This window comes from Hemibagrus wyckioides, linkage group LG06 (genome assembly GCF_019097595.1).
Source record: "Hemibagrus wyckioides isolate EC202008001 linkage group LG06, SWU_Hwy_1.0, whole genome shotgun sequence".
Taxonomy (NCBI): Eukaryota; Metazoa; Chordata; class Actinopteri; order Siluriformes; family Bagridae; genus Hemibagrus; species Hemibagrus wyckioides.
Window position 1 is genome coordinate 33,977,575 of NC_080715.1, and position 26,780 is coordinate 34,004,354.

The following is a 26,780-nucleotide window of genomic DNA, read 5'->3' on the forward strand; positions in this document are numbered from 1 at the left end:
ATCATCTCCTGAATCCAAGCAGTTATAATCAGATGGTTTATCAGAGGTTCATCAGACATATTTCACTGTATACTCTAATTAATTTACTGTATAGTAAATTAATATTAGCTATTTAAAAATGACAAACATATTTTCAGATCAAAATTTAGCTATAAATATGTCCACAAATGTCCCATCCATGCCATACTAATACAAAACAATGATATTCCTTATGATTACTCTTAAGACCTGATGTCCACTGAGATGGACATTAAACTTTTAAAAAAATCCTGTGCTCTACAACTTTGAACTGTTTTCAAATTGACTTTAAATATTATAAGTTGATACTGTTAAAATTATAAACAGTGCAAATTGATAAAGGACATAAAATATCATTTTAAAGGTGAAAAGTGTGCTAACTCCTCTTGTTCAGTAGGTGAGCCATGGCTGTGTTGTGTGACTCATGAAGCTTGCTCTTATTAAGTTAGGGGTCATAAGTTGATTGCAATTGGTCGATTAGGGGCCAATCAGTGACCTGGCATTTTTCAGGTTCTGAAAAGATACATTTTTATTGGTTTACAGAGAAAAACATGTGATGTCCATTCCAATGGACGCAGGGTCTGAAAGGCTTAAATGAGAAGCGTGATGAATTGACGGCGACACTTCTCACTCCAGGCCTGATGGTGGCGACAGTCTGCCTAACAGCATAAGTCCTAACCGCGATAAAATTCTAGCAGAAGAAAAGAAGCAGTACACACACACACACACACACACACACACACTCTCTCTCTCTCTTTTTTATGACGACAGATTCAACCAGGAAAGAGAAATGTCGTTAATGAGGTAGGTCAATATTTAAACCTAGAAATTCCATGGATACATCTACACACATGTACAGTGTACACCATCGCTTAACAACGGCGTGTTACAAAACATGTTTTATTACAATTTATTCAACTGTTAGCGGTTTAAAGGCCTAGCACGCTAGCTAGCTAATCGATGTTGTGCTAACTAGCTAGCTAGCTCTAGACATGTATTAACCAGTGTTGGGTAGGTTACTTTGGAAATGTAATCGGTTACAGATTACAAGTTACTCTGTTTAAAATGTAATAAGTAGTGTAACTTTATAAAAGTAAAGTAACTGATTACATTTGATTACTTAAGTTTCTAACGGATATTTTCAACGAAATCATTTCCAAACATTTATCCCAGGCAGGGTTAACCTTACAGTAGTACTCGACTCTGTTTACTGTTAGAATTTTAAATCTTTCATCACTTGAATTAAGATTATATTAGATTTAATTTTAAGCACAGCCACAAAACCAGACTTCATAACAAAAATTGTTTAATACTGTTTTAGGAATCAGATCTTTGCATAGCTATGACAGGACACACTGGCAAGTAACAATGCCCTGAAAAAAACATAATCTGAAAAGAGTCATCATAAGGTACGCTACAGTGCTAAAATAACTAAGTTATATTAAGGAGGAAAGTTATATTATTCAAGGAGGAAAAGTGTGAGCTATATATTTTCTGTCAAACGGTTCATAAATAGAAGTGTGCCTGGTAAAGGTAGCTAGCAGCAGGGACGATTTTAGGATTTTCATTTACGGGGGCTCAGTCCCCAATGAGGGTATAATAGTAAAAATAAATAAATAAAATAAAATAAAGGTTTGACTAACAGGGTAGGATGTAGGGATGCCACAATACTCAATATAATAATGAACCGTTCGGTACGACCTCCACGGTTCTAAACGCATATGTGAACCGCGGTTTTTCGTTTTTTTCTTTAAAACAATAATAACCATGCGTTTTTTAAAAAAATATATATTTTTTCCCCCCTTCATGCGCTCTATTACTCTCTGTACCTCCTGCGTGTTTGCCTGCACTGTATGTCTACGTGCTGAGACAGACACGCCTACCCGCGAGTAAATATCCAATCAGTGAGCGCTAAAGTTAGGGGCGGGACCATGCTTGTGATGCTGGTGTCGGATTTCACTCTAACCCTGGAGAGCGGTGAAGTGAGGCAGAAACACGAGGAAGCAGTTCCGTGATTCAGATCTGTGGTGTGGGGACATTTGTTGTTGACTTTGATGCCGATGAAACAAAAACGCTAAACAAAAAATGACTGTGTTTAAGCAGTGTTCCACACGAGTTACCTACTGACATGGAAATACTTCCAACATGACCACACATCTACAGCTCCATCACCCAGAGATATCACTGTGTGGAAGCGGGAGCCTTTTTCCTGACCTCTACGAAAAAACGGGCAAAAAACTAAAACGCTTTGGTTAAAGCACAAAGTCTTGCTCTAATAACAGATAACTGGACCTCGGGGGTAACAGAGTTATCTCACAGTGACTGGTCATTACAGAGAGTTATCTCACAGTGACTGGTCATTACAGAGCGGATTGGGAATAAAGAGCGCCGTCCAAACCCGTCTCCTGTAATAGTCATACAAGCGCTATTTTTTATATCTCACTATTTTCAGTACACTTTCATTGTGTTAGTTGATTTTTGCATTTAAGTAAAATAAAGAGAATTGCAACTAAAACCAGTTTTTTTTCTTCTTAACATACTTACTGTTCCTGTCACCTAAACAAAGAATAATGGAAAAAAAACCTTTAATTTGCCAAGCCATCCGAACCAAAACCGTGGGTAAAAACCGCGGTATGTATTGAACCGTGGGTTAACTGTATTGTTGCATCCCTCGTAGGATGGTAAACTTAATGCAGCATTCCACTTGTCCCCTGATCCTCGCTCTGTGACGCCGCGGTTTGCGGATTGAAGAACACGCTGAAAGACGGGGAGGAGCCGAAGAGCCGCCGTTTTCATATGAAATGTAAAGGGGACTGAGGCGATCACTTATTCGTGTACAGTTTATGGACAATCGCAGAATTTTAGGGGGCTTTAAAATGGCCTAGCAACGCCCATGGCTAGCAGACTAGCTAATTTGTTGTGAATGTTATGAATACAGGTCTTGAGTACACTATGGGCTCGATGAACGCGCAGGCGCATTTTAGTGGATTTTTTCCACATAGCAGCTACAGTAAATCAACTGACTCACTTTTTATTATACAGAAACGAGTAATATATCATTCGAAATTAAAGGGTCTGTTTTTATTTCTGTACACTCACAATAATGACAAATTTTACATTTAAAATATATTATAAAATAAAGAAAGGCTAGGTTCCATACCTGCAGATGCTTCCTCAGGTTCAACATTGAAGCCTTTGATGCTGAAAGCATTTTAACAGCTGGCAAACAAATTTTGCACTGAACTGTTATATTTGCCCCTTATCGGATTTTAGGATGAAATAATTTTTAAATTTCCAGGACTGAAATGCATTTTTATCACTCGCCATGGTGGTAACTCTCAGACAGTGTATTAGCCTAAAGCTTTCCGAGGCAATGTGGATTAACGTAATTGGCAGAAGTGCCGCAAATTCAAAACAGAGAACCAATCAAAATCATCAGAATAGCACCGCTTTAACAAACTAATATTTATTCAACATATACTAGTTTTTTTTTAAAGAAAATATTCAGATGTAACTCTATTTGTAATCTTTAACATTTTCATAAGTATCTGTAATTTAATTACATATTTTTCTAAGTAACTGTAACGAGTTACTGTTACATTTATTTTGTAATTAAGTTACGTAACGCCATTACGTGTAACTAGTTACTCCCCAACACTGGTATTAACACACATACTTGTATTTGTTTAGCATTCAGGGATTTAGTGAGCTAGCTAGGAAATTCGTGGACTTGTTAATTGAGGTGCATTTAGCTGGTTTATCTATAAAATAAAAGAAATAAACAAGTAACCACATCTAGAGTCATCTTTGCGGTGTTTGGCTCTGCTCGGAATGACGTCTTTTCTGACCTCAGTGCGTTCGGCGTACGAAATATGCCGTTCGTCTTTTGTTAGCTACATGCTAACCAGCTCACCGTTATGAGTGATGTATGTTTTCCTCCTCAGAACAGTCAGTGTTGGAGCTTTGACCAGAGAATGTGTGTGTTGTGTGTAACATGGAGTCAGTCATTTCAAGCTGTGTTTATTTCTGACGTTGTAAGCGGCCATGTTGATATGATGTCACTCGTTGAGTTGAGAAGAATCTAAATCCAGCAAGAGTGTGAAAACCAATTCCATAAAAAAGTGATCCCTGAGATTTTCCTTCACTCTGTTTGATATAAACATGTTCTTGATCTGATATTATGTACTGAGTTGTACTGCAATGTGGCTGGTGGTGTTCCTAATAAAGTGGACAGCGAGCTTATTACTAGTTTGCAATATGTCGTGTGAGCATGAAAAGCATGGTCAGTTCCTTCAGGACTTTGAGTTTTGTTCACGTCTGAACCAAAAAAGAAAACTTTTTGAAATGGAACAAAAATCTACACATGTGGTTAATTGACCCTGGTTAGATCACGTGTGTCGGAAATATTAACTTAAACCTGCTTTGCTTCACCTTCTCCAGCTTTTTACCCGTTCCAACTCAGCTGTCTCAAGACCAGCTTGAGGCAGAAGAAGTCCAGAGGTCCCATTCCACAGCACTGGTGTTAACCCGCAAAGAACCTCCTCCTTATGGCTCCCGAAAGGGATGGGTGCCCCGCACTGCTGAGGTACTTCTAACACTTTCAGTCTGTGCCGAATGATTATCTGAGAACTGTTATCTTACGTGTCTGCTGCCTTTTTTTTTTCCCTCCACCTCAAAGGACTTCGGTGATGGTGGTGCCTTCCCGGAGATCCATGTGGCTCAGTATCCACTCGAAATGGGCAGAAAGAAGAAAACCTCCAACGCCCTTGCCTTACAGGTGGACGCAGAGGGGAAGATCAAGTATGACGCGATTGCACGTCAAGGACAGGGAAAGGATAAGGTGAAACACGTGTAATAATGACGTGGTGTTAAGCATTAAGGTGCTTAAGGTGCTTTTTTAAAATGTGTCATGTTCTTCCTTTTTAACAGGTCATATTTAGCAAATATACAGATTTACTTCCGAAGGAAGTGCTTCATGACGATGCTCCCGAACTGCAGAAACCTGATGAGGAAGCAGTTAAAGAGGTATGAAATCCTCAGAAATTCACCTCAGTTCTTGCCTCATTTAAATTATCAATTATTAAATATATTATTTAAAAATTTTGTCCAGCTATTTGTATTTGAAGAAAATATTTTCAAAAATGAACAAAAAAGTTTTCATTTAAAATTCTGGTGTAAAATTGGGCTGAATAGTAAAGCAATCACAGATTTGTTATCAGTCTACTAATCTGCTTTTTTTATTATTATTATTATTATTATTATTATTATTATTATTATTTTTATTATTGTTGTTGTTGTTGTTGTTTTTTTTTAAGTAGTTTAATGAGGTTGATGCCCCTGAGATAGATCGTAGCCCAGTGCTAAAGATGTTCAGTCCTTAAGCAATGCATTTAACCCTCAGCTCTATAAATGAGATTCATGGAGAAAAACAAAGTGCACCCTCCTTCATTTCTGTGTTTTTATGTGTGTCAGAGTAAGTTGCGTCTTGTAATTTGGTGCTGTTTTTTTTTGCTGAAGTCACCTTTAATGTAACAGGTCTTTCTTTATTCCTTGTCATTTTCTTCTTCCGTCTTCTACCCAAGCTCACAGAAAAGACCAGAGCTGCTCTAGAGAAGCAGGTATCACAGAAGATAGCTGCCGCCATGCCTGTACGAGCAGCAGATAAACAGGCTCCGGCTCAGTACATACGGTAAAGACGTCAGTCAGTCGCGTATTTGGAGTAATGTGATGAATGATAAGTTTTGCTTATTTAAGTCATTCTTTGTTTTTAACAGGTACACACCTTCGCAGCAGGGCGTAGCGTTTAACTCTGGGGCCAAGCAAAGGGTCATCCGTATGGTGGAGATGCAGAAAGACCCGATGGAGCCACCACGGTTTAAGTAAGTGGTTTAATTGTTGAACATCCAGACAGATATACACTATATTGCCAAAAGTATTGAGACGCCTGCCTTTACATTCACATGAATGTATTATGGAGTTGTCCTACACTTTGCAGCTATAACAGCTTCAACTCTTCTGGGAAGGCTTTCCACAAGGTTTAGTGTGTTTATGGGAATTTTTCGCCATTCCTCTCTAGAAGTGCATTTGTGAGGTCAGGCACTGATGTTGGATGAGAAGGCCTGGCTTACAGTCTCCGCTCTAATTCATCCCAAAGGTGTTCTATGGGGTTGAGGTCAAGACTCTGTGCAGGCCAGTCAAGTTCCTCCACACCAAACTCGCTCATCCATGTCTCTGTGCACCTTGCTTTGTGCACTAGTGTGCAGTCATGTTGGAACAGGAAGGGGTCATCCCCAAACGGTTCCCACAAAGAGCATGGAATTGTCCAAAATGTCTTGGTATGAAGCTGAAGCATTAAGAGTTCCCTTCACTGTAATGAAGGGGCCGAACCCAACCCCTGAAAAACAACACCTGAATTCAATGATGTGGAGGGGTGTCCCAAAACTTTTGGCAATATAGTGTATAAATATAGATTTATTCAACGCTATCAGACAGGTCGTTGGTTTTTACCCGGACAAATTGTACACTATATCAAGTGCTCCTGCTGTCTGTGCCTGTTTCTACAGGATTAATAAGAAGATTCCTCGAGGCCCACCATCTCCTCCTGCTCCAGTCATGCACTCTCCCAGCAGAAAGGTAAGGAGACCACTCCATCGTCTCTACACAACCATGTTCTTACATATGCTCTCTGATTAACCGATTCACTTCCACGCCACTGTGCGTCTTTTTCTTTCAGATGACTGTGAAAGAACAACAAGAATGGAAGATTCCTCCCTGCATTTCTAACTGGAAGAACGCCAAGGTGCTTTTAATGATTTCCTCTTACTAGAATCAGACACCCAGCATCCTAGCAATTATGTGACTGATTTCTTTTACTCCATCTACTTTATTATTAAGCAGTTAAATGAATCCATCAACTGTTTGTTTAAAATAAATAAATAAATAAATATAGTGATGTCATAGCCAATTTTAGGGCAATATTCTGAACATGATCTAATGTAATGATGTCTTTGGACTTCAATTCAGGGATAATGGATCCTGACCCAAACTATTAGGAATAACAAACAATGAGAGAAATGGTCATATGAAATGACTTCCCAGAAAATGAATGGATGAATGGACTGGTTGTGCATTAGGGATCTAAATCCATGTCCAGGTTTCTCCAGTGACCGTGTCTAATGTTAAATAAATGAAATTGATTAAAAAAAATAGGACACTGACACTAACTGAAAATCTGTATTAAATTGTCTCAACATATTTAAAAAATCCCTGCTTTTTTTCTCGTTTTCTCTCTTTAAGGGTTACACAATCCCACTGGACAAGCGTCTGGCCGCTGATGGACGAGGTCTCCAGACAGTTCACATCAACGAGAATTTCGCCAAGTTAGCCGAAGCTCTCTACATTGCAGACAGGAAGGTAAAGCTTTATCTAGGACCTCTTTAAAGCGTGCACCGAATTGAAAAGTGGCTGGATTCCCAGATCCATCCCTGATCACCAAATCCCGTTTTAATGCTATGACTAGAGAACATTTGATAAGCTTGTTCATGTTAGGATTCTGTGTGATGTGCATAGGCACGAGAAGCGGTGGAGATGCGTGCTCAGGTGGAGAAGAAGATGGCACAGAAAGAAAAGGAGAAAAAGGAGGAGAAGCTCAGGGAACTGGCAAAGATGGCCAGAGACAGGAGAGCAGGGATCAAAAGCCACGGAGACAAAGGTAGAAACCGTCATTCTGTATCTCACCGCATTTAACTACATACTGATTATATCTCTGAGAACGCAAAACTTCTACGGCCTTTCATCATCACAGGTGGTGATGACGGTGAGGTTAGGGAGCGTGACGAGATCCGCCATGATAGGAGGAAGGAGAGGCAGCATGATAGGAACATCTCCAGAGCTGCTCCTGATAAGAGGTAGGTTTATTATCGGATAATAACGTACAGCTGTAGTGTTGCATGTAGTAGCTCCTGAGAAGAGGTATGTTTATTACCGGGTAATAACTTATAGCTGTATTGCATGTAGTAGCTCCTGATGAGAGGTATGTTTATTACCGGGTAATAACTTATAGCTGTAGTATTGCATTTGGTTAATGTGTTTTTGAATTGGGTGTCGCCAAAATTCTTTTCCAACTTCTCCGAAATGATATATTCTGGGAAAGACATCCAAGCAGATTTTGTGTGTGTAATATAACATTGTGACCCTTGAGTTGTGTCATCAGTGTGACTTCATATCGCCCCCAGGTCTAAACTGCAGCGGGACCAGGACCGAGACATCAGTGAGCTGATCGCCCTGGGTCAGCCCAATCCACGTATCTCTAGCGAGGCTCAGTATGATCAGCGCCTCTTTAACCAGAGCAGGGTAATTCACTCATTTCTCACTTCCTCATCATAGATCACTGTTCAAACAAAAAAAGTCTCTAATTCTGGAGAGGTTAGAGGTTATTAGAGGTCAGGATCCTGTATTGACCTGGAGGTCTGTTTGTATTTCCAGGGCATGGACAGCGGCTTTGCAGGAGGAGAGGATGAGGTATATAATGTATATGACCAACCCTACGGGAGAGGCAGAGACATGGCGCAGAACATCTACAGGCCCAGCAAGAACACCAGCAAGGATATGTACGGAGATGACCTGGACACGCTCATTCAGAACAACAGGTAGCGTAAACAAAATTACCATCAGACACTCTTTCTGTTCTTAAAGTTATTATTAATTGTATTTACAATAAATACATTTAAAGCTATTTCATGTTTAAATTATGCTATGCTCTTTTCTTTTCTTTTTTTTCCCTAGGTTTGTTCCTGATCGGGAGTTTTCTGGTACGGATCACGGCCCACGTAGGGATGGACCTGTCCAGTTTGAAGAAGATCCTTTCGGTCTGGACAAGTTCTTGGAAGAGGCCAAGCAACACGGCGGCTCCAAGAGGCCATCAACCGCCGGGCGCTCAAAGGACTATGATCATGAGAAGAAGCGCAGGAAGGAGTGAGCAGCAGCGCCGCCTGGGCGCGTTAGTTTAGAACTCACACCAGCTTTCAAGGTCAAGCCATAAGGAATAGCAAGATATACCAGGTGTCTTATGTATTAAAAACATTTCTGTTTCTAACAGCAAAATGTCAATACAATCAGCCACCAACTATATTAGTGACCCGAAGCTGGCCCCTGGCACAGTTACACATTCTCTTGATAAATTTTGTATAATAAAAGTTGTGAAACGATTTACAAAGCAAACACGCTCGCTGTGAATAACTTGCTTGTGTTCTGTATTTTTAACCCTTTACTTTTCCCCCCTTCTTGTTTTCCGTTCTGTTCCCTCTGCTGCTGAAATTCTAGTACTGCAAACTAGCCCTCTGAAATACATGATGGTCCTTTTTATAATTATTTTAAGCAGCAAAGTGAGTTAGATGATCTGTTTGGGCTTCTGTTGTGGAATAAATCGGTCATATTCAATTTCCAGATGGACAAGATTTTCTGTCTATTGCATCTCTCACATGTCCACAAACTCCTACTAAAGGAAAAAAAAACTTTTTTATTTACACTTGTAAATGACATTTAACATTAGCAATAAAATAAGACTTGTTTGTCCAGCACATCCTACAGATGCTGGATTGGATTGAGCTCTGTGGAATTTGGAGGCCAAGTCAACACCTCAAACTGGTTGTTGTGCTCATCAAACCATTTTTACTTTGTGGCACGGCGCATTAACCTGCTGAAAGAGGCCACAGCCATCAGGGAATATTGTTTCCATGAAAGTGTACATGGTCTGCAATAATGCTTAGGTAGGTGGGACGTGTCAAAGTAACACCCACGTGGATGGCAGGACCCCACGGTTTACCAGCTGAACATTGCCCAAAGCATGACACTGCCTCCGCCGGCTTGCCTTCTTCCCATAGTGCATCCTGGTGGCATGTGTTCCCCAGGTAAGAGACGCACATGCACACGGCCATCCACGTGATGTAAAAGAAAAGGTGATTCATCAGACCAGGCCACCTTCTACCACTGCTCTGTGGTCCAATTCTGACGCTCACGTGCCCATTGTTGGCTTTGGTGGTGCACAGTGGTCAGCATGGACACCATGAATGGTCTGCATCTATGTGGCCCCATACACAACACACTGTGATGCACTGTGTATTTTGACCCCTTTCTATCAGCACCAGCATTAACTTCTTCAACAGTAGCTCGTCTGTTGGATCGGATCACACGGGCCAGCCTTCGCTCCACACGTGCATCAATGAGCCTTGACCGCCCATGACCCTGTCTCCGGTTCACCACTGTCCCTTCCTTAGACCACTTTTGATAGATACTGACCACTGCAGACTGGGAACACCCCACAAGAGCTGCAGTTTTGGAGATGCTCTGATCCAGTGGTCTATCCACCATCACAATTTGGCCCTTCGTCAAACTCGCTCAAATCCTTACACTTGTCCATTTTTCCTGCTTCTAACATCAACTTTGAGGACAAAATTGCTGCCTAATATATCCCACCCACTAACAGGTACCATGATGAGATCATCAGTGTTATTCACGTCCCCTGCAGTTGGCTGATCGGTGTGTGCTTCCTATGTCATTTATTCCAATCACTATTACACACTGTGATATGATATCACGGGATCTTTGCAATGATCATATCACATTAAATTCTCACACCATCTTGGTTCCATGCCAATTAGAACAAGCGTTTTCGGTACAATATTCGCTCTTTCATATCTTTCCCAGCACAACACACAGCGACATGGGTTGAATCGGTTTTTATTTTTCATTGCACAGTAATCTCTATCTACATAAATTCTAAATCATTTGTGGCAGCAGATATTCACAAACATCCATGTGAAATTTGCATAAAACTGTACAAGAAAAGTGGCTACAATGAGAAAAATACTGCAACCCACCGAGAACTGTGATACTCAGGAACGAGGGAGATGAAGCGCCAGTAGAGAGAGAGAGAGAGAGAAAGAAAGAAAGAAAGAAATCTACTTCATAACAGAAGTATACTATTTTAAGATACAACGCGTCGATGCAAACAAAAAACAGAGGAAGGATTATTAAACATCGCAGTTTCAGCAGGGATATTTTTCTGTGTTGGGGGGTTTACAATCAACATCCACACGGATGGAATCAGGGAAAAAAACAAGGAGGTGAGGCCTGAAAGCCGGCTCGAAGAGGACACACACACACACACACACACACACACACACAGCCTGAGAGTGGCTCACACTTACTGCACTCACTGTCACTGAACATTTCAACACACATTAGATCACCGATCAACACTGATAGTGGGAACCGAGAACATCAAGGTTCTGCCATAACGGCTTCGTCTTCTTTTTTGCCTCCCAAAGGGTCAATGAAATAATCTTAGCAGATTCACCACAATGGTTCCCCATCTATCACGATCAGTCTTTTTTTTTTGTGCTAAAACAATTGTTCTGAAATGCGTACAGACGTTCACCATAACTCATTCCACGCCAATGTTCGAACCCTCAGGAGAAAACGCACGGATCATAAAGAAAAACGATCGTGTATTAATCCGAGTTAAAACAAACAAACAAACAAACAAAAAAAACAATCTGCAAGGACATGTATTAAATTAAACAACACAAATAAACACGATTTACAAGCTTCGCTCATTAAAGTGGGAGGAGTTTATACCGATCATATTTCGGCATGGCATCGAATACTGTATTTTTTTTTTCTTCTCAAAATAAAATGATGTTTCTCTTCTTGAGGAAAGCATTTTTATCCACATGAACCACAGGTAAAACCTCACTAATACGACAATGTCCCATATTACTAGAAGGAACAGATGTAAATAAAAAGCACTGGGGGGGGGAAAGTAAATCTTTGGCATTTAACGACATACAGATATGGCGACTGTCTTCACACCAGTTCGATTTATGGTCCCAGATTGTCAGACTAATTTATTTACACGATGGCAAAAAAACAATAAGGGAAGAGAGGAAAGAAGGAGAGGGAGACGTGTAATGCTCTGGAGAGAAGAAAAGAAGTCTTATGTACAAACATATATAGCAGCAATGTCCTTGCACACAAGAAATGACACTTCCACTTGAGGGAAAACTTAACGATGTTTTCCGATTCGATTGCTTTTGATATATATTTATATATTTATATATATATATAGATTTTTTCACCGTCCCCACAAAAAAAGTGCACAAATAAATTCCGACAGCTGGTATGGCTTTATAAACAGTAAAAGATTAAGTGAGTCGAGTGGGCGGAGCCACAGACTACTACGTCACTGGTTTAAAGGCAGCACCTTGTTAACCTGTTCAAGCTCCTTCTAAACCAACGCTGAACAGGTAGGAAGCGTACGCCTTGTTCGTAGGTTGGAGATTTATTTACACGACCGACTGCATCCTCCGGACGTCAAACATTTCGGTTCATCACTCAGACCTAATGCTTTATACTTCATTTATATGGTTGTTTGTTTCAGATGAAAAGACATTAAGATAGAAAATATACACATCTCATTGCTCTGGAACTATGAGAGAAAGAGAACATGAAAATAATATCATAATAGAAAATAATCACACCGATTAGAGACATGGAGAATGTTTATGATTCAGCGAGAAAGTGAACTGGATTATGATCAATGCCCAAATATTAAAGTGATTTTTGTCTTTATTTCTCAGCCCTTTTAAAAAAAAAATAAAATAAAATAAATAAATCTCCAAATCAGCCCTTTTTTTCTGTACTGGATATCTGGGCACATGAATATACCATCTGAAAAGGTAAAAAAAAAGAAAAGAAAAAAAAAAAGGTATAGGTATATAATTAGTTGAGACACAATCAACTTCTATTCTTTTATTCTTTCGAACCGTTGTGTCTAGAGCTCGTTAAAAGCTTACAGACTGATTATAAACCTGTCGGAGATGGTACTTTAATGTAAAGTATTATTGTGCTGATGTAATGATGCATGAGAATTGAAATATCATGAAAGAAGATGAGAGAGAACAATTGACTATTTGATATTTTTCTTCTTTGTTGAATTAAATAAATAAATAAATAAATCTAAAGAAGCACAAATTAATGGCTTTAAGAGAAGTAAGGCCAACTCTCCGGGTCATTAGGTCCATCTCCTCCACATGACAGTGACATCATTTCCTGCGAATGGCTAATTGTCAAAACCTCCGTCCTCCAGATGTGCGCTCCTCCAGATGTGTTTTGCACCTCGACGGTCCGAATGGATACGGCTTTGAGCAGTTCAGTATTTTAATATAAGATTTATATAGAATTATATAGAGATTATTTTTTTGCCGTTTTCTTTTTCTCTCTTTTTTTTTTTTTTTTACAATGGCTGTTTATTTATTTTTCCCTTTTAAATGTATTGTTTTTTTCTTCTGAGAAGGACAGAGATGAAGGAAGAAACAACAGCATGAACGTGAGAAAAAAAAAAAATCGAAATCCAAAGCTCTGGAGAAAATCAGCTCGGAGAGAGAGCGGGGGAAGGGAATAATAGACAGACAGAACAAAAGAAAGCAGACGGTGGATATCTGGTCATGTTTTGACATGTAGTCCATCTAACTAACACACACACACACACACACACCTGTTCCGACAGCAGGACTGAGGTCCACACAGTATTTAACATTGTGCCAGGAAATAAAGAAAGGATCCCAGTGGTCCAGGAGGACAGAAATGGAGGACCAAAGAGGAAGAGAAGGAAGGACAAGAGGAACGATGATGCTTTCTAGGAAAGCGTTCGAGTCCCTTTGTGTTCGTAGGGCTGCACTGCACATCAGAACTGGTACCATTTCTTATCCTTACACTTCAGCATCATCTGCAGGACACACACACAAAAAAACCCAATTTGAATCACCGTGTAAAATCAGATAGAAAAGAAAATGTGTTAAAAATGGAATGAAATCCAAAATATTTCCCAGACTGGTACCTCGTGGGCGTGTTTGGAAAATGAGTCAGCGCTAGCCATCATGGCCGCTGTCCGCTCTTCCACCTCGCTCAGTTTTTGCCCTCTCTCATCCAGCGCTATCCTTGCACGAGCCAGATCGCCCACGATACCTGCCGCTGCCCCCTTCATGCCCTCGATTCCTCCCGGTCCAGGGATGTGCTGGGCAAGGCTTCGTGACGCCTTACCTGCCCCAGACTCACCAACTAAGAGATAGGAAAAGTGATAATGTCATTTTCAAAGCATCTGATGATTTTATTACAATAAACAACACTTTAACTTTGCCAAGAACTCAGGTGTCTTTCTTCCTTACATGAAAATCCATATCTATATCTCTTTCATGTCTCATACTGTAGGAAAAAACCCGCTCTCATTCTTACAGAGTTCCTCTCGATCCAGCGACTGAGCTCCTCCTCCAAAAAGGCCCTTAAAGAACCCCCTGTTCGGAGCCTCTGGTGTCTCCACGGGTGTAAACAGCTCACCAAGCATCTCCTGAAAGTTAACACGTGACCTTTTACACAAGTTTCAGGAATCAGCACTGAGAGTAGCTTGGGATGCGTCATGTTTACAAACCTGCAGGTTCTCGCAGACATCCTGGCTGTAGGTTATCCTCTGGATCTCAGTTGGGGAGGTCAGGTACATGGCCTGGCCTAGGTTGGTGAAGCAGAAGGTCCTGGCTATCCTCATGTCCGTCAGAGGAAGGTAGTTTACATCTAGCAACGGCCTGAGACCAGGCAAACTGGAGGTGGAAGACAAGGAGTAGTGCTCTTAAGATTTGAAAAAGTTGTTAAGAAGAAGTTAGTTAGAACTAAAGATCATCGTTAAAGAGTCATAATCATATTAGACTAGAACTCTAGAGCTAAACTAACGTGTGGAGTTTTGTCCTTTTCTGTGACAGAAATAACCCTGGGCAAAACACCACCCTGATCTCTGTGTCCTTGCTAAAGATTTACGAGTTGCTGAAAGAGACGGTCCAGACAGTGTGCATGATGCGCCACGTTTCCTCCCATCTGCAGGCCCTGGAGCTTTACAGGCAATGACTTTGGCGAACAAGACAATGGCAAAAAACCAGCACTGCCGATCTGGCTGCCAGTAATCCACCTCAAAGATATATTTTTTAAACCAGCTACAGAAATAAGATATTGGGAGTTAGAGTCCACTTTAATAGGAACACCTGAACATCATTTATCCAAACAGCGAAGCACAATACCATTCATGAAGACATTGGCCAGACAATTACACAAAGGTTCAAGCTGACCATAACTCTACATTTACATTTGGCAGGCACCCTTATCCACAGCGACTTACACTTTTATTTCATTTTACACATTTGAGCAATTGAGAGTTAAGGGTCTTGCTCAAGTGCCCAGCAGTGGCAGCTTGGTGGACCTGGGACTCGAACTCACAACCTTCCGATTCAATGGCACCGTGTCGCTTTGGATAAGTGCATCTGTCAAATGCCAGAAATGTAACTCTACATTAACTCGCTCTTTACGAGAACTTCATCCAGCTGGTGATTAAGATGCTCTGTGGAACTGTCTGGAAAGCTTTCCATCTATCCCATGTGACTGATTAAGGAATTTGAGCAGATTTCAAATCAACATTTGTCTTTCAACAAATCAGGACGCTGAAATTTAGAGTTGACAACAATACCATTTTATTTCTATTATGATTTAGTTTTTGAGTTTGTGGTTTGTTAGATTCCAGAAAATTTACTCAACACACTGAATCAGAGTGTCCTCCAAACCAGATCCTCTGATGAGCATCATGCTACTGAACTTGGTCAGAAATGCATGTGCCCCATGGACAACCTGTTTACAACACAAAGGCTGAGAAACAGAACAATAAATCTATTGTGAGATCCCAGTTATGAGAGACGTTATTCTGACCGAAACATTTATAAACTTAAGGGCGTTGTCTCTTTAAGGATGACCCGCCCCCTTCCACATGGCACGATTGGTCACTGAGTGGTGCTCTCCACCACCACCATTATCAAAACACCGCAGGAAAGTCCAGCATGGCTTACCTGAGGATCATGATGTGTCCGTTGGCACAGAAGCACGCCACGCAGAGGCCTGATCCCACCTGCACCACGTCTGCCTGCAGCACAAACGACGTCTCTGTGATGTTGTGCTTGAAGACGCAGGTTTGTGAGGGTAGAGAAATCACTTTGGCCTGCTTCTCCGAGCATACCACCATATACTGGCTCTCAGTCAGGTCTTGCGAGGTGGAGGGCGAGACGGACACCGGCCTCCTCCTCCTCACTCTCTCCTTCTCCTCGCTGTCGGAGTTCGGTTCGTACCACGGCTCTGAGGCCGGGGGGAGCAGTGAGCCCATGCTGTCCAGGAACGCCAGCCGGATGATGCTTCCTTTCAGCCGAATGACCGTGCCTGAACAGAATGGGATACGATACCATTGTGATCATTTACACCAACTAATACTGGAATCATTGTCTAACATTGACTAGCTATTGATTTTGACTCAATGATTATGTGAGAGAAAATATCACACACAGTAAGAAATAAATCCGAACTCACCACTGGGTGAGACGATGACTGGCTGCAGTAACCGCTGCTCTCCAGGAGGGGGCATGCTTAGGGAGATAGCAAGGACCGTACCTTGCGAAGTGCCCACCCACAGGGCGGGGCTTAGGGTGCTGTCCATTTTACGCGTGTACGTCTGGGAGAAGTAGAACGACGTTATGGCTTCCCGTGCTTCCCTGTCGATGCTGGTCACGCTGGAGCTGCGCGAGCGGCTGAATGAGTTGTCCCTGTTGTCTAGCGGTATGGAGCCCCGTGGTGGACATACAGAGAGTAAGACAGTAGGAGGAAAACGAGAAGAAGTAAAGCTCCCAGTCCCCATATGCCTCATTAATTATCTACAATCCTTCATTCAAACGTTGAACAAATCGACCGTTCGTTATCAACGGGAGCTGACGACTAGAAGTGGGTGTGTCCTCACAACAAGAAACAAAACACTGCTTCTCCTTCTTGATTCTCATATGGAATGCTATCAGCGCCACCCACTGATAAATCACCATGGCAACCAGGAGCATGAGTGCCTACTGACGACTTCATAGTACAGTGAGTGAAAATCTCTGTGAACCTAGCTTAAAATTTATACATCGGTGAAGCTGCAAGAATACGGCATCCTGTCGCCATGACGATGTTTTGATCATAAAACCCTGCTGTAGTTGATTCATTGAGATTCTCTGAATGCAGTGAATGCAAATGCAAAAGTTTTTGACCCCTGGTCTGTGAATTTAAACTCACTTGTCAAAAGAGAATAAATATCTTTTAAAATTAGATTTGCATAATAAGGATAGGATAGCAAGATTTTTTTTACAATATTTCCAAGAAACCTGAGGTCAATTTCATTTCCAAGAGTCAGGAAATGTTTTGGTCGTATCATGTGGGATCGGACTAGTTAACCAGAATCAACCGGAAAACTCACCTCAGATGTAAGTCTGGTAAATTTACTCAACACATGAGGGTTTTACCTCAAAGAACCTGAAGAACTGATTCGTTATGTTTAATCAGACTGAATTTGACCTCAGGATTTCAGAAGGAGCTGTAAACTTTGGGAAAGTAAGGATTAGCAGGTCTGAGACTAATCCATTGTTAATACAGAGTTCAATTAGACATTCACTATATTGGCAAAAGTTTTGGGACACCCCTCCAAATCACTGAACTCAGGTGTTGTTTTTCAGGGGTTGGGCTCGGCCCCTTAGTTCCAGTGAAAGGAACTCTTAATGCTTCAGCTTCATACCAAGACATTTTGGACAATTTCATGCTCTTTGTGGGAACAGTTTGGGGATGACCCCTTCCTGTTCCAACATGACTGCACACCAGTACACAAAGCAAGGTCCATAAAGACATGGATGAGTGAGTTTGGTGTGGAGGAACTTGACTGGCCTGCACAGAGTCCTGACCTCAACCCCATAGAACACCTTTGGGATGAATTAGAGCAGAGACTGTGAGCCAGGCCTTCTCATCCAACATCAGTGCCTGACCTCACAAATGCGCTTCTAAAGGAATGGTCAAAAATTCCCATAAACACACTCCTAAACCTTGTGGAAAGCCTTCCCAGAAGAGTTGAAGCTGTTATAGCTGCAAAAGGCGGGACAACTCCATATTATATTCGTGTGCATGTAAAGGCAGACGTCCCAAAACTTTTGGCAATATAGTGTACATTTAAAAGTGTCAAATAACTCGACGGTCTTTCAGAATCGATCCATCTACTGACATGAGACAAAAGTGACTGTTTTCCAGAGACCCATGTGACGCCCCTTTTTCAACAATCTGTGAAATATGAACGAGTCAAAGCTTACCCAAGTCTGGCTTTAGCTCAGTAGGCAAGCTTAATTTCCGTGACATCTTTGCTGGAAGAAAGAAAACACTTCTCTTTACAAACGTTGAAGAACGCTGGAGGATCTAGTCATGCACTATATCTTTGGCGTAACGATGGATTTCAACACAGCTCGGATTCAGAAACACAAAACGGTGTAATGGGAATCAGAGACAAAACAAACGCTGCATGCTGGACACACATGACCAGGGAGAGGAGGTTGAGTCTCACAAAAGCCCTGGGAGAATGACAGCACCAGCAACCTCATGCCACAAGCATGCACCAAACAGGAGAACGAAACCGGGGGAGGGTGATGGCGTTCGAGGACGATCGGACTGAATCCTGAACCGACGCTATGGAGAGGGTGAGAATATATTTATAGATAAACCCTAACACTTATTCAGAGATCAACAAGTTGTTATTAGAAGGTCACGTGACCCAACTGGCGAGGCGTCGGGATGCACCACGCTACACATCACACACCACACACGTGCTACAAACATGTAGCATGCAGTCCACATCATCCTTTCAGATCAATCCAACAGATATGGGTTCTTCTGTGCTGTTGATCTTCTGCATGTGTTCAGACAGAGACAGTGGTTGCACACAGAAAAAAAAGGGGGGGGGGGCGGGTTTCTCATCCTCGCTCTGTTCGTCTTACCTCCTCTACCGCCGCCATTGTAGAATTGCTGATGGTTAGACGTCAACACTTTTTTTGTGGGAGGGAGGGGGGAGGAAGTAAAGTAAAGCATTTTTGCGGTTAGAAATGTTCGGGATCTACGTCTGAGAAGATGGTGATGCAGTGCAGCGTAATGAAGGCGTGAAATAATTCTCAGTCTGGTCTGACAAGAGCAGTGTAAAGATTCTACGCTGTCAGTGTTTACACAGTGCGGCTCTCCAGCTAGACGAGGAAACACCTCAAACCTGGTGACACCACAAACCCAGGAGAAGGTGAGATGATCACAGGGACAACAAAACCTCCAGGATTTCAGGATTGCAGAAAGTCAAGCAAACTCTGCAAGGTTTTTTTTTTTTTTACACAAAATGACACACCTAATCTGGCCTAATCTGACCTAATCTGACCTAATCTAATCTGGCCTAATCTGGTGTACTCTAATATGATCTAATCTAATCTGATCTAGTCTAATCTAATCTAGCCTAATTTGGTCTAATCTTATCAGATCTAGTCCAACCTACTATGGCCTAATCTGGTCTAATCTAATCTGATCTAGTCTAATCTAATATGGACTAATCTAATCTAATCTAATCTAATCTAATCTAATCTAATCTGATCTAATCTAATCTGATCTAGTCTAATGTAATTTGGCCTAATCTGATCTAATCTAATCTAACCTAATCTAATCTGGCCTAATCAGTTCCTCCTCCAGGATTTTTTGATTGCAGAATTTGCTGCAAAATCAAGCACACACTGTGATATTCTTGAGAGTTTCTGAGCGATTTTTCAAATTGATGCAGATTTTCCGCAGTGACGCGTCGTGTGACATCACCATATGATTCAGCCATCTGAACATGATGAGTACAGCTCTAGATATAGAAGATCATTATCCAATGCTGGGGATTTCAGCAGTTCCAAGCACAAAATCTCTCTAAAACAATCAGAAAAAAATCCCGGAGGGACGAAATAATAACTCAAGACGATCGCAGGATCCTGTATCCAATCATGAGTCAAATCTCTAAACTTCACATGAGCCCAATCAAATCAGAACGCTATTCCCAAAGCTAGCACATTTAACCAACTAACCAACCAACTAACCAACCACTCTGTGTGTTAATTCATGAATCAATAACGAAAGAATAAATGATTCAGGGATGTGTGTGAGCTGGTTGGTGTAAAGCTGTAGCTCCAGGCCTGCTGAGTGATCCACTGCATGCACTGAAGGTCATATTACCTGAGGTGGGGGATTTGCAGCGGTCCTCTGACGTGGCCGAACCTTCGTTGATGTCACACAGCCCTAAAGACACAAAGAGCAGCAACACTTTTCACGATTCGACTCTCAGACTCCTCACACACATAGAACTTTCAGTGGTGTTGATCATGTCTCACTCTACAGTGGAGGTTAATATGAAGCTTATATGAAAGGAGACACCCAAGACTTTCAAGAATTTGCTGTGTCTCAGAAGGATTTCTTTTTCTCTAGCCTACTAGAAACAATATATTCATAAAAACGTTATTTTTGGTTATTTCTTTCCACACTAATGTTTGTATCTTCAAAGTAAATGTTGATATCAAACCCATTTCTGCTCTCTGAGATGCTCCGAGTGCTTGTTCATCTAAAAAGCAGCTCAAATTTCATCTCCAACCAGGAAAATTCGGTGTAAGGTTCTCTGACAGAGGGAAAAACACACGTCTAAAACCTCATTTTAGATCAGACTCACAGCCTGAACATCATTCTTTTCTTTCTACTGACTGAAAACATCCCATAAGTCAGAGATTTCGAGCCTAGAAGACAGATGATGGATGTGACACGCTTGAACTGAAGCAACACTCCATATATTTGATGTAGGATGGAAGGATATGTTCAACCAGAGAAGTGAAATAAACAGACGAGTGATATGGTTTTCTCAAATAACTTTCTTCTTCTGTGGTACTTGTGCGTGAGAGATACCGGGATGATGCTCAGGCAGATAAACCCCGCTCATTATCCATGACGCATGCTAACGTGCTAGAGCATAATGATAATCCGCGTGCTGAGGCACCGGAGACATCGCTTCGTTACCGAGCGGTGAGAATTTAACTGCACTTCTGTCTTCTACCACTAGAGGCCACACCACTGTCTCTAGACACTGAGCAGTCAGAGCGCTGCGGGACTTCACTACAAAGTACAGGATGTCCTGATAGAACTATCATTTTCATTTAAAGTAACTAACACAAGCACAAGAAGTCTCTCTGTCTCAGTGACATCACTTCCTGTCAGTGTCTCACCTCCCGAGGGCTGCCTACTCTTGCGAGGTGATCGAGGTTGTCTCTGATAAGGGTCGCCGGATCCGTACAGCTCCATGGTGCTCAGGTTCAACAGAACAGTCTTCTGGAGATAATCGACCACAACCAGGCCATTAGTATTGCCAAAGACCACGCTACAGAGGGGGGGGAGAGTGCGGTCAGTTATTCAATTGACAGGACTGGAGGAAAGAGATACCATCAACAGTACAGTTATTTTAATTCCTTTATTCTTTTAATTCAGTATTTTTTTTTTCATTTTAGAAAACCATAATAATAATAATAATAATAATAATAACAACAACACTTTATTAACATTAAACACAAGGTTCTGAAAATGCAGAAAGAGAAAAATCATCAGAAAAAAATGTGGAAAAATAAAAAAATTAAACATGATTTGATTACAGAAAAGAAGTAGCTCTACTGAGTGACACAAAGGATCAGAGGAAGTGTGGAGAGATAGATAGATAGATAGATAGATAGATAGATAGATAGATAGATAGATAGATAGATAGATAGATAGATAGATAGATAGATAGATAAGATAGATAGACGAATGAATGAATAGATAGATAGATAGAGATACACACACACACGACAACTATTTAAAACAAACGATATAATAAAGTGTAATTAATTCATACAGTATACAAACTAAAACAACAAAGAATTAGAAAATTGAAAAAAAAAAAAAAACCCCACAAAAAAACCAGAATAAAAATAATCAGAATTAAGACTGAACAGCTGAAAATGTCAATCATCCAGGAGCGCTGTTCTGTAAAAGGAACTCGATCGATATTTTTCTAAGAAGAGAAAATACCAGCCGTTATTTTACTGCGGTTTATAAAGAGGAGTTTACATCAGAAGCTACATGAACGAGTGAAATAAATCCTTCCTCAGATGAAAGACTTCACAAGAGCAACTGCGTCGACTTCACATGAGTACGAGAAATACTGCGAGGTCAAACTTAAGGAAGAGAAAAGAAAAAAATAATAACAAAAGCTCACAGGCCGTATGAGGAGTTGATGGCCAGGCTGCTAATCTGCTGCGGCGGCTCTCCACTGACCCACAACAACTGAACCACCAGCTCCACCTGATGCCCAGGAGACTGCTTCAGAGGACTGCTGCGCACCCTGATGGGGGAGGCAAGGGGGGGAGGGAGAGAAAGACAGAGAGATGGAGAAAGAGAGAGATAGAGAGAGAGAGAGAGAGAGAGAGAGAGGGGGGTGAGGGGCAGAAGAGGGAAGAGAGTTATATGGTGGGGGCAGAGAGAGGGGGGCACAGGGGACATGTATAAGGGGATTGGGGCAGAGAGAGAGAGAGACGGGAGGCATAAACAGGGTGTAAAGTGTGGTGGGAAGAGGGAGGGGGACGGGGGCAGAGGGGGAGCAGGGAAGGGAGAGAAAGGGGGAGGGGTAAAGAAAGGGGGCAGACGGAATAAAGAGAGAGAGGGTGAAGGGGGCGAGGGGCAGGGGGAAAGGGGGGGGCAGGGAGAAAAAGGGAGGGAGGGAGGAAGGGGCGGATGGGTGGGGGGTAGAGGGGGCAAGAGAGTGAGAGGGTGGGGGCAGAGAGAGAGAGGGGCACAGGGGGCATATATAGGCGGTAGGGGGGTCAGAGAGAGAGGTGCGGGAGACAGAAAGAGGGGGAAAAGGGTGGCGGGAAGAGGGAGGGGGTAGATGGGGGGAGCAGATAGATGGTGGGGTGGCAGGACAGAGAGAAAGGGGTAAGAGGAAGGGAGCCGGGGAGAGAGAGAGAGAGAGAGAGAGAGAAAGAGAGAGTGAGAGAGAGAGAGAGAGAGAGAGAGAGAGAGAGAGAAAGAGAAAGAGAAAGAGAAAGAGAGAGAGAGAGAGAGAAAGAGAAAGAGAGAGAGAGAGAAAGAGAAAGAGAAAGAGAAAGAGAAAGAGAGAGATCAATTCCATTATAAAACTGTAGAGTGAACGATGGATTTGAAGCTGATGGAGTGAGACAGGAGAGAGAAGAGAGGGAAAAGAGAAAGTTACTTGAGACAGGGCACGTTATCTCTAATGCCGTCGGATGAGTTGCTGCTGGTGGAGGGATGTGGGTGTGGCCCAGTGTTCTGCGGGCTCGGTGAGGTGTTTGGAGTGGGAGGAGCCGGCGTCTGATCTCCTTCGGGTGACTCGAGGTCGTTCAGCTCGTACTGCAGCCGGACCTCCAGTAACTGTGGAAACACATCATCAGCTTCAGTGAGGCTGCTTTCACTCAGTGTTACTGGACACACCGTACTGGACGATCCTAATACGGGTTCTGTCCGATGTCACGCTTTCATAACAGCAATAAACTCATTCTGCATGCTAATTATCTCACTGCAGTCCTATTAATCCTCTGCGTTTTTCCGCGTCGTCTCCCTCTGCGTCCTGTCCCTGATGAGACGCTACAGAGACACGCGACACTCGACCCGCACCGGCGTTTATATCCCTAATCATAATTGCTCCGTCAGTAAAAGGCGAGCACACAAATCACTTTAAGCACTGATGTGGCATAAAGAGCCGCGACACGCAGAGGCGAGACTAAGTCCCCTGAAAGGAGCGCTCGCTATTCTGTTGGGAGACGTTCGCTAATTTGCACTGCTTCGCTCGAGTCGTTTGTTTTCTCTGCAAAAAAAAGTTATACAAATCAATCAATGTAATTAAATTCCACACAGAAAGATTTTAATAATTTAAAGGGATTCCCAGGAGTGTCACTCTTCATAAATTAGAGGACGGTGTGTGTGTGTGTGTGTGTGTAGCTAGGGGACCTAAGGTGCTAATGGGCTCAATTTGCTTCAATTAAGCCATGCTGATAATATTCACCAGCTGATGGCACTCATGCTAATCACCCGCACTGCGTCGCTACTTAGCGCTCGGTGCACCACTCGGTAAAGGCGATCACTGAAGGGTTCCTTAATGTTTTTCTCCTTAATAAACACCTCGACTTGGTGACATTACCAGTGCAGGATTCTTCTTTTAAACTCCGCCCAGTGAGACACGTCTGTAATAATGTTCTGTGAGAGCTGTGCTCGTGTTCACACACGTGAAGCGGAGCGGAACGCATGTTGATGACGTCACACGACACGTCTACGACAATTTAAACAAAATTAAACAATATTTTGGGAAACTTTCAATAGATCCTGCTTCTCACACAAACATAGTTTCAACATAATTAACACAAAACCCACACAAACACACACACACACCATCCTTTAAATTATACAGTTTTACCTGTATGACCTCAGTCATGACCTCCAGTTTGCTGAACCTGTAGATGATGATGTGAGCAGAAACTCCAGCGACACACAGCATCCGGCTCTCTGGACACCAGGCCATGAGCTGGATGGCGAACGGATCCTCGTCTACGATCTCGGTGGACGCTTTCTCCTCTTTCCCACGCGCTTTCTCGAACACCTTGGCCGTCTTCAGCTTGTACAGCACCTGGAGCATTACTGATGGTGGAGGAGGAGGACAGGAAGTAGAACTCACACCTCAACACACACCAGTCTTAAACACCTTCATCGAAATATTACTCATGAGTCGAACAGACAAATTTGCGCTTGCTGAGGCAAAGCGAACGAACGCGAGGCAGATTAGCGCAGGCAATTTCTTTCGGAACGGGATTAGCGCTTCTCGGCTAATTAGTCTTCATATAAATCCTTTTTAAATAAATCCTCGTTATTATTATTATTATTATTATTATTATTATTATTATTATTATTGGGCGTCAGAAGGCTGCTCTTTCGGTCACGTCGTTAAGAACGTCGCGTTGTTTACGTAGCGCCACAATTGTAGAATTGTGGGTCGTGATATGATGAAGTTTATCACGATGAAGCTAAGTGCTCTGAGGAGAAGAAGAACAAGAAAAGGATGGACAGAGACTGAGAGAGAATGAGGTCTACAGGACAGTCATCGGGGACTCATGCAGAGAGAGACAGAGAGAGGGAGGGAGAGAGAGAGCGCGAGAGATAGATGGGGAGAGAGAGAGAGAGAGAGATGGGGATAGATAGAGAGAGTGAGATGGGGAGAGAGAGAGAGAGAGACAGAGAGAGATGGGGAGAGAGAAAGACAGAGAGAGACAGAGAGAGGCAGAGAGAGAGAGAGAGAGAGAGAGAGAGAATTTCTTTCACAATGGGATTATCGCTTCTCGTCTAATTATTATTATTATTATTATTATTATTATTATTATTATTATTAGTAGTAGTAGTATTAGGCATCAGAAGGCCGCTCTTTCGGTCACGTGTTAAGAACGTCACGTTGTTTACGCAGCGCTACAATTAGATCCGCACTCTTTGTGGAATTGTGGGTCGTGATATGATGAAGTTTATCATGATGAAGCTAAGTGCTCAGAGGAGAAGAAGAAGAAAAGGATGGACAGAGACGTGTTCTGGGAAGGATGAAGGACGTGGCGCTGGACGGTGCTGGATCGTATCACGTCCAGATCTCTAATCGCACAGCAGACACAGACACTTCCTGATAGCGCTTAATGCAGCCAGAGCGCTGCTTACTGCCACGGGGAGGTTTTTTTTTTTTTACGACATCCTGTATAAAAAGACGCTTTACGACAAAAGCAGAGAATTTTCTAGAAAGAAACAGTAGATTTCTACAGATGATGATGATGATGATGATGATGATAATAGAAAGTGATTACTGACTTGCAGAGGCATCCCAAAACTTCACAGAACCGTCAGCATGCCTAGGAGAAAGACAGAGAATCTATGATTAAAGCATTTCTCTATCTCTCTCTCTCTCACACACACACACACACACACTTACCCAGTGATTATTATTTCTGGATAGCTCTGAGTGCCCTGGCCCCAGTTTCCGCCACTTACAGGCCATTCCTGCGTTCACCAGAAAAACAGAACACAGGCTTCGGTCATTTCTATCAAATTATTATCCTCGTGCTCTCGTTTAACAGAAAGGTCATCCGAGGACATGCTAGAAAAAAAAACAGAAAGGAAAAGAGAAAAAGATCCGAGTTGTGTCTCTGCTCTCGCTGTTAAGAATAAAGACTGAACTTTGCAGCGGGTCGAAAGTCTCAGCTCTCTTTATGCGCACTAATACTTCCTAATGGGAGCTGGAGATGTAGCATTCTTGGGACAATGGGTCTGCACAGCAGGGTACACACACACACACACCTACAAGAGTCGGTTGTGTGTATTCGAAAGAGGCAAGATTATAAGGAATAGAGGACTAAATTCTTATACTTTCCTTTATATCTTATCCTACAGTTTATTTTTTATCCGTTTTTTGGAGCACCGTTCAGGAGGGGAAAAAAAGGGATGATGTCCTGTAGCTATTAAACAATTTTGAACTCGATGACACAAAACTGTGACAGAGTGGAAATTCTTCTTGCTTGGTACAATACATACACTATACACACTATATATACACACACACACACACACACACATCTACACACTCCGTGCTGCATGCCTTCGCACCTTTTTGCTGTAGCCCTGTCGCTTTTGCCGCGAGCCGACCGAGTAAAGTGCAGGAATGAGGTCCGCGGGACAGTCAGCAACGTACTCGCAACACGTCACTGGGGACTCAT

General features: G+C 42.2%; 2 protein-coding genes across 7 annotated transcripts in view; one reads left to right on the forward strand and one right to left on the reverse strand.

Moving 5' to 3' along the window:
- Positions 1–669: 669 nt before the first annotated feature.
- Positions 670–9,473, forward strand: snw1 (SNW domain containing 1). Its single transcript, XM_058393559.1, has 14 exons — positions 670–822; positions 4,459–4,603; positions 4,697–4,858; positions 4,948–5,043; positions 5,601–5,707; positions 5,793–5,897; positions 6,582–6,651; positions 6,752–6,817; positions 7,315–7,431; positions 7,588–7,729; positions 7,823–7,925; positions 8,253–8,370; positions 8,503–8,666; positions 8,803–9,473. The coding sequence occupies exons 1-14, from the start codon at positions 809–811 to the stop codon at positions 8,993–8,995; spliced, it is 1,602 nt and encodes a 533-aa protein (XP_058249542.1). The 5' UTR covers positions 670–808; the 3' UTR covers positions 8,996–9,473.
- A 3,810-nt stretch (positions 9,474–13,283) lies between these two features.
- Positions 13,284–26,780, reverse strand: part of stxbp5a (syntaxin binding protein 5a (tomosyn)) — a 73,062-nt gene continuing 59,565 nt past the window's right edge. The window contains exons 12-27 of one of the 6 annotated variants that reach the window (XM_058392768.1): positions 26,671–26,780; positions 26,000–26,067; positions 25,879–25,919; positions 24,455–24,675; positions 23,237–23,415; positions 22,244–22,369; positions 21,222–21,373; positions 20,188–20,250; positions 18,939–18,986; positions 18,261–18,311; positions 16,468–16,707; positions 15,957–16,320; positions 14,504–14,669; positions 14,311–14,422; positions 13,916–14,136; positions 13,284–13,804 (exon numbers count right to left, since the gene is read on the reverse strand). The exon at positions 26,671–26,780 is cut by the window's right edge and continues 38 nt beyond it. In XM_058392768.1, coding sequence (XP_058248751.1) covers positions 13,763–13,804; positions 13,916–14,136; positions 14,311–14,422; positions 14,504–14,669; positions 15,957–16,320; positions 16,468–16,707; positions 18,261–18,311; positions 18,939–18,986; positions 20,188–20,250; positions 21,222–21,373; positions 22,244–22,369; positions 23,237–23,415; positions 24,455–24,675; positions 25,879–25,919; positions 26,000–26,067; positions 26,671–26,780 — 2,204 coding nt within the window. In that variant the 3' untranslated portion in view covers positions 13,284–13,762. Of the gene's footprint in view, positions 13,805–13,915; positions 14,137–14,310; positions 14,423–14,503; positions 14,670–15,956; positions 16,321–16,467; positions 16,750–18,260; positions 18,312–18,938; positions 18,987–20,187; positions 20,251–21,221; positions 21,374–22,243; positions 22,370–23,236; positions 23,416–24,454; positions 24,676–25,878; positions 25,920–25,999; positions 26,068–26,670 lie in introns of all 6 variants that reach the window. The other 5 variants (XM_058392767.1, XM_058392770.1, XM_058392769.1 and 2 more) reach the window with 5 other exon arrangements.

What these genes read in the sequence shown, in the direction of transcription:
- snw1 (XM_058393559.1), top strand. An exon ending in TGCACTCTCCCAGCAGAAAG is followed by an intron (nt 6,652 to 6,751) that starts GTAAGGAGACCA and finishes TTTTTCTTTCAG; the next exon opens with ATGACTGTGAAAGAACAACA. An exon ending in CAAAAGCCACGGAGACAAAG is followed by an intron (nt 7,730 to 7,822) that starts GTAGAAACCGTC and finishes TCATCATCACAG; the next exon opens with GTGGTGATGACGGTGAGGTT.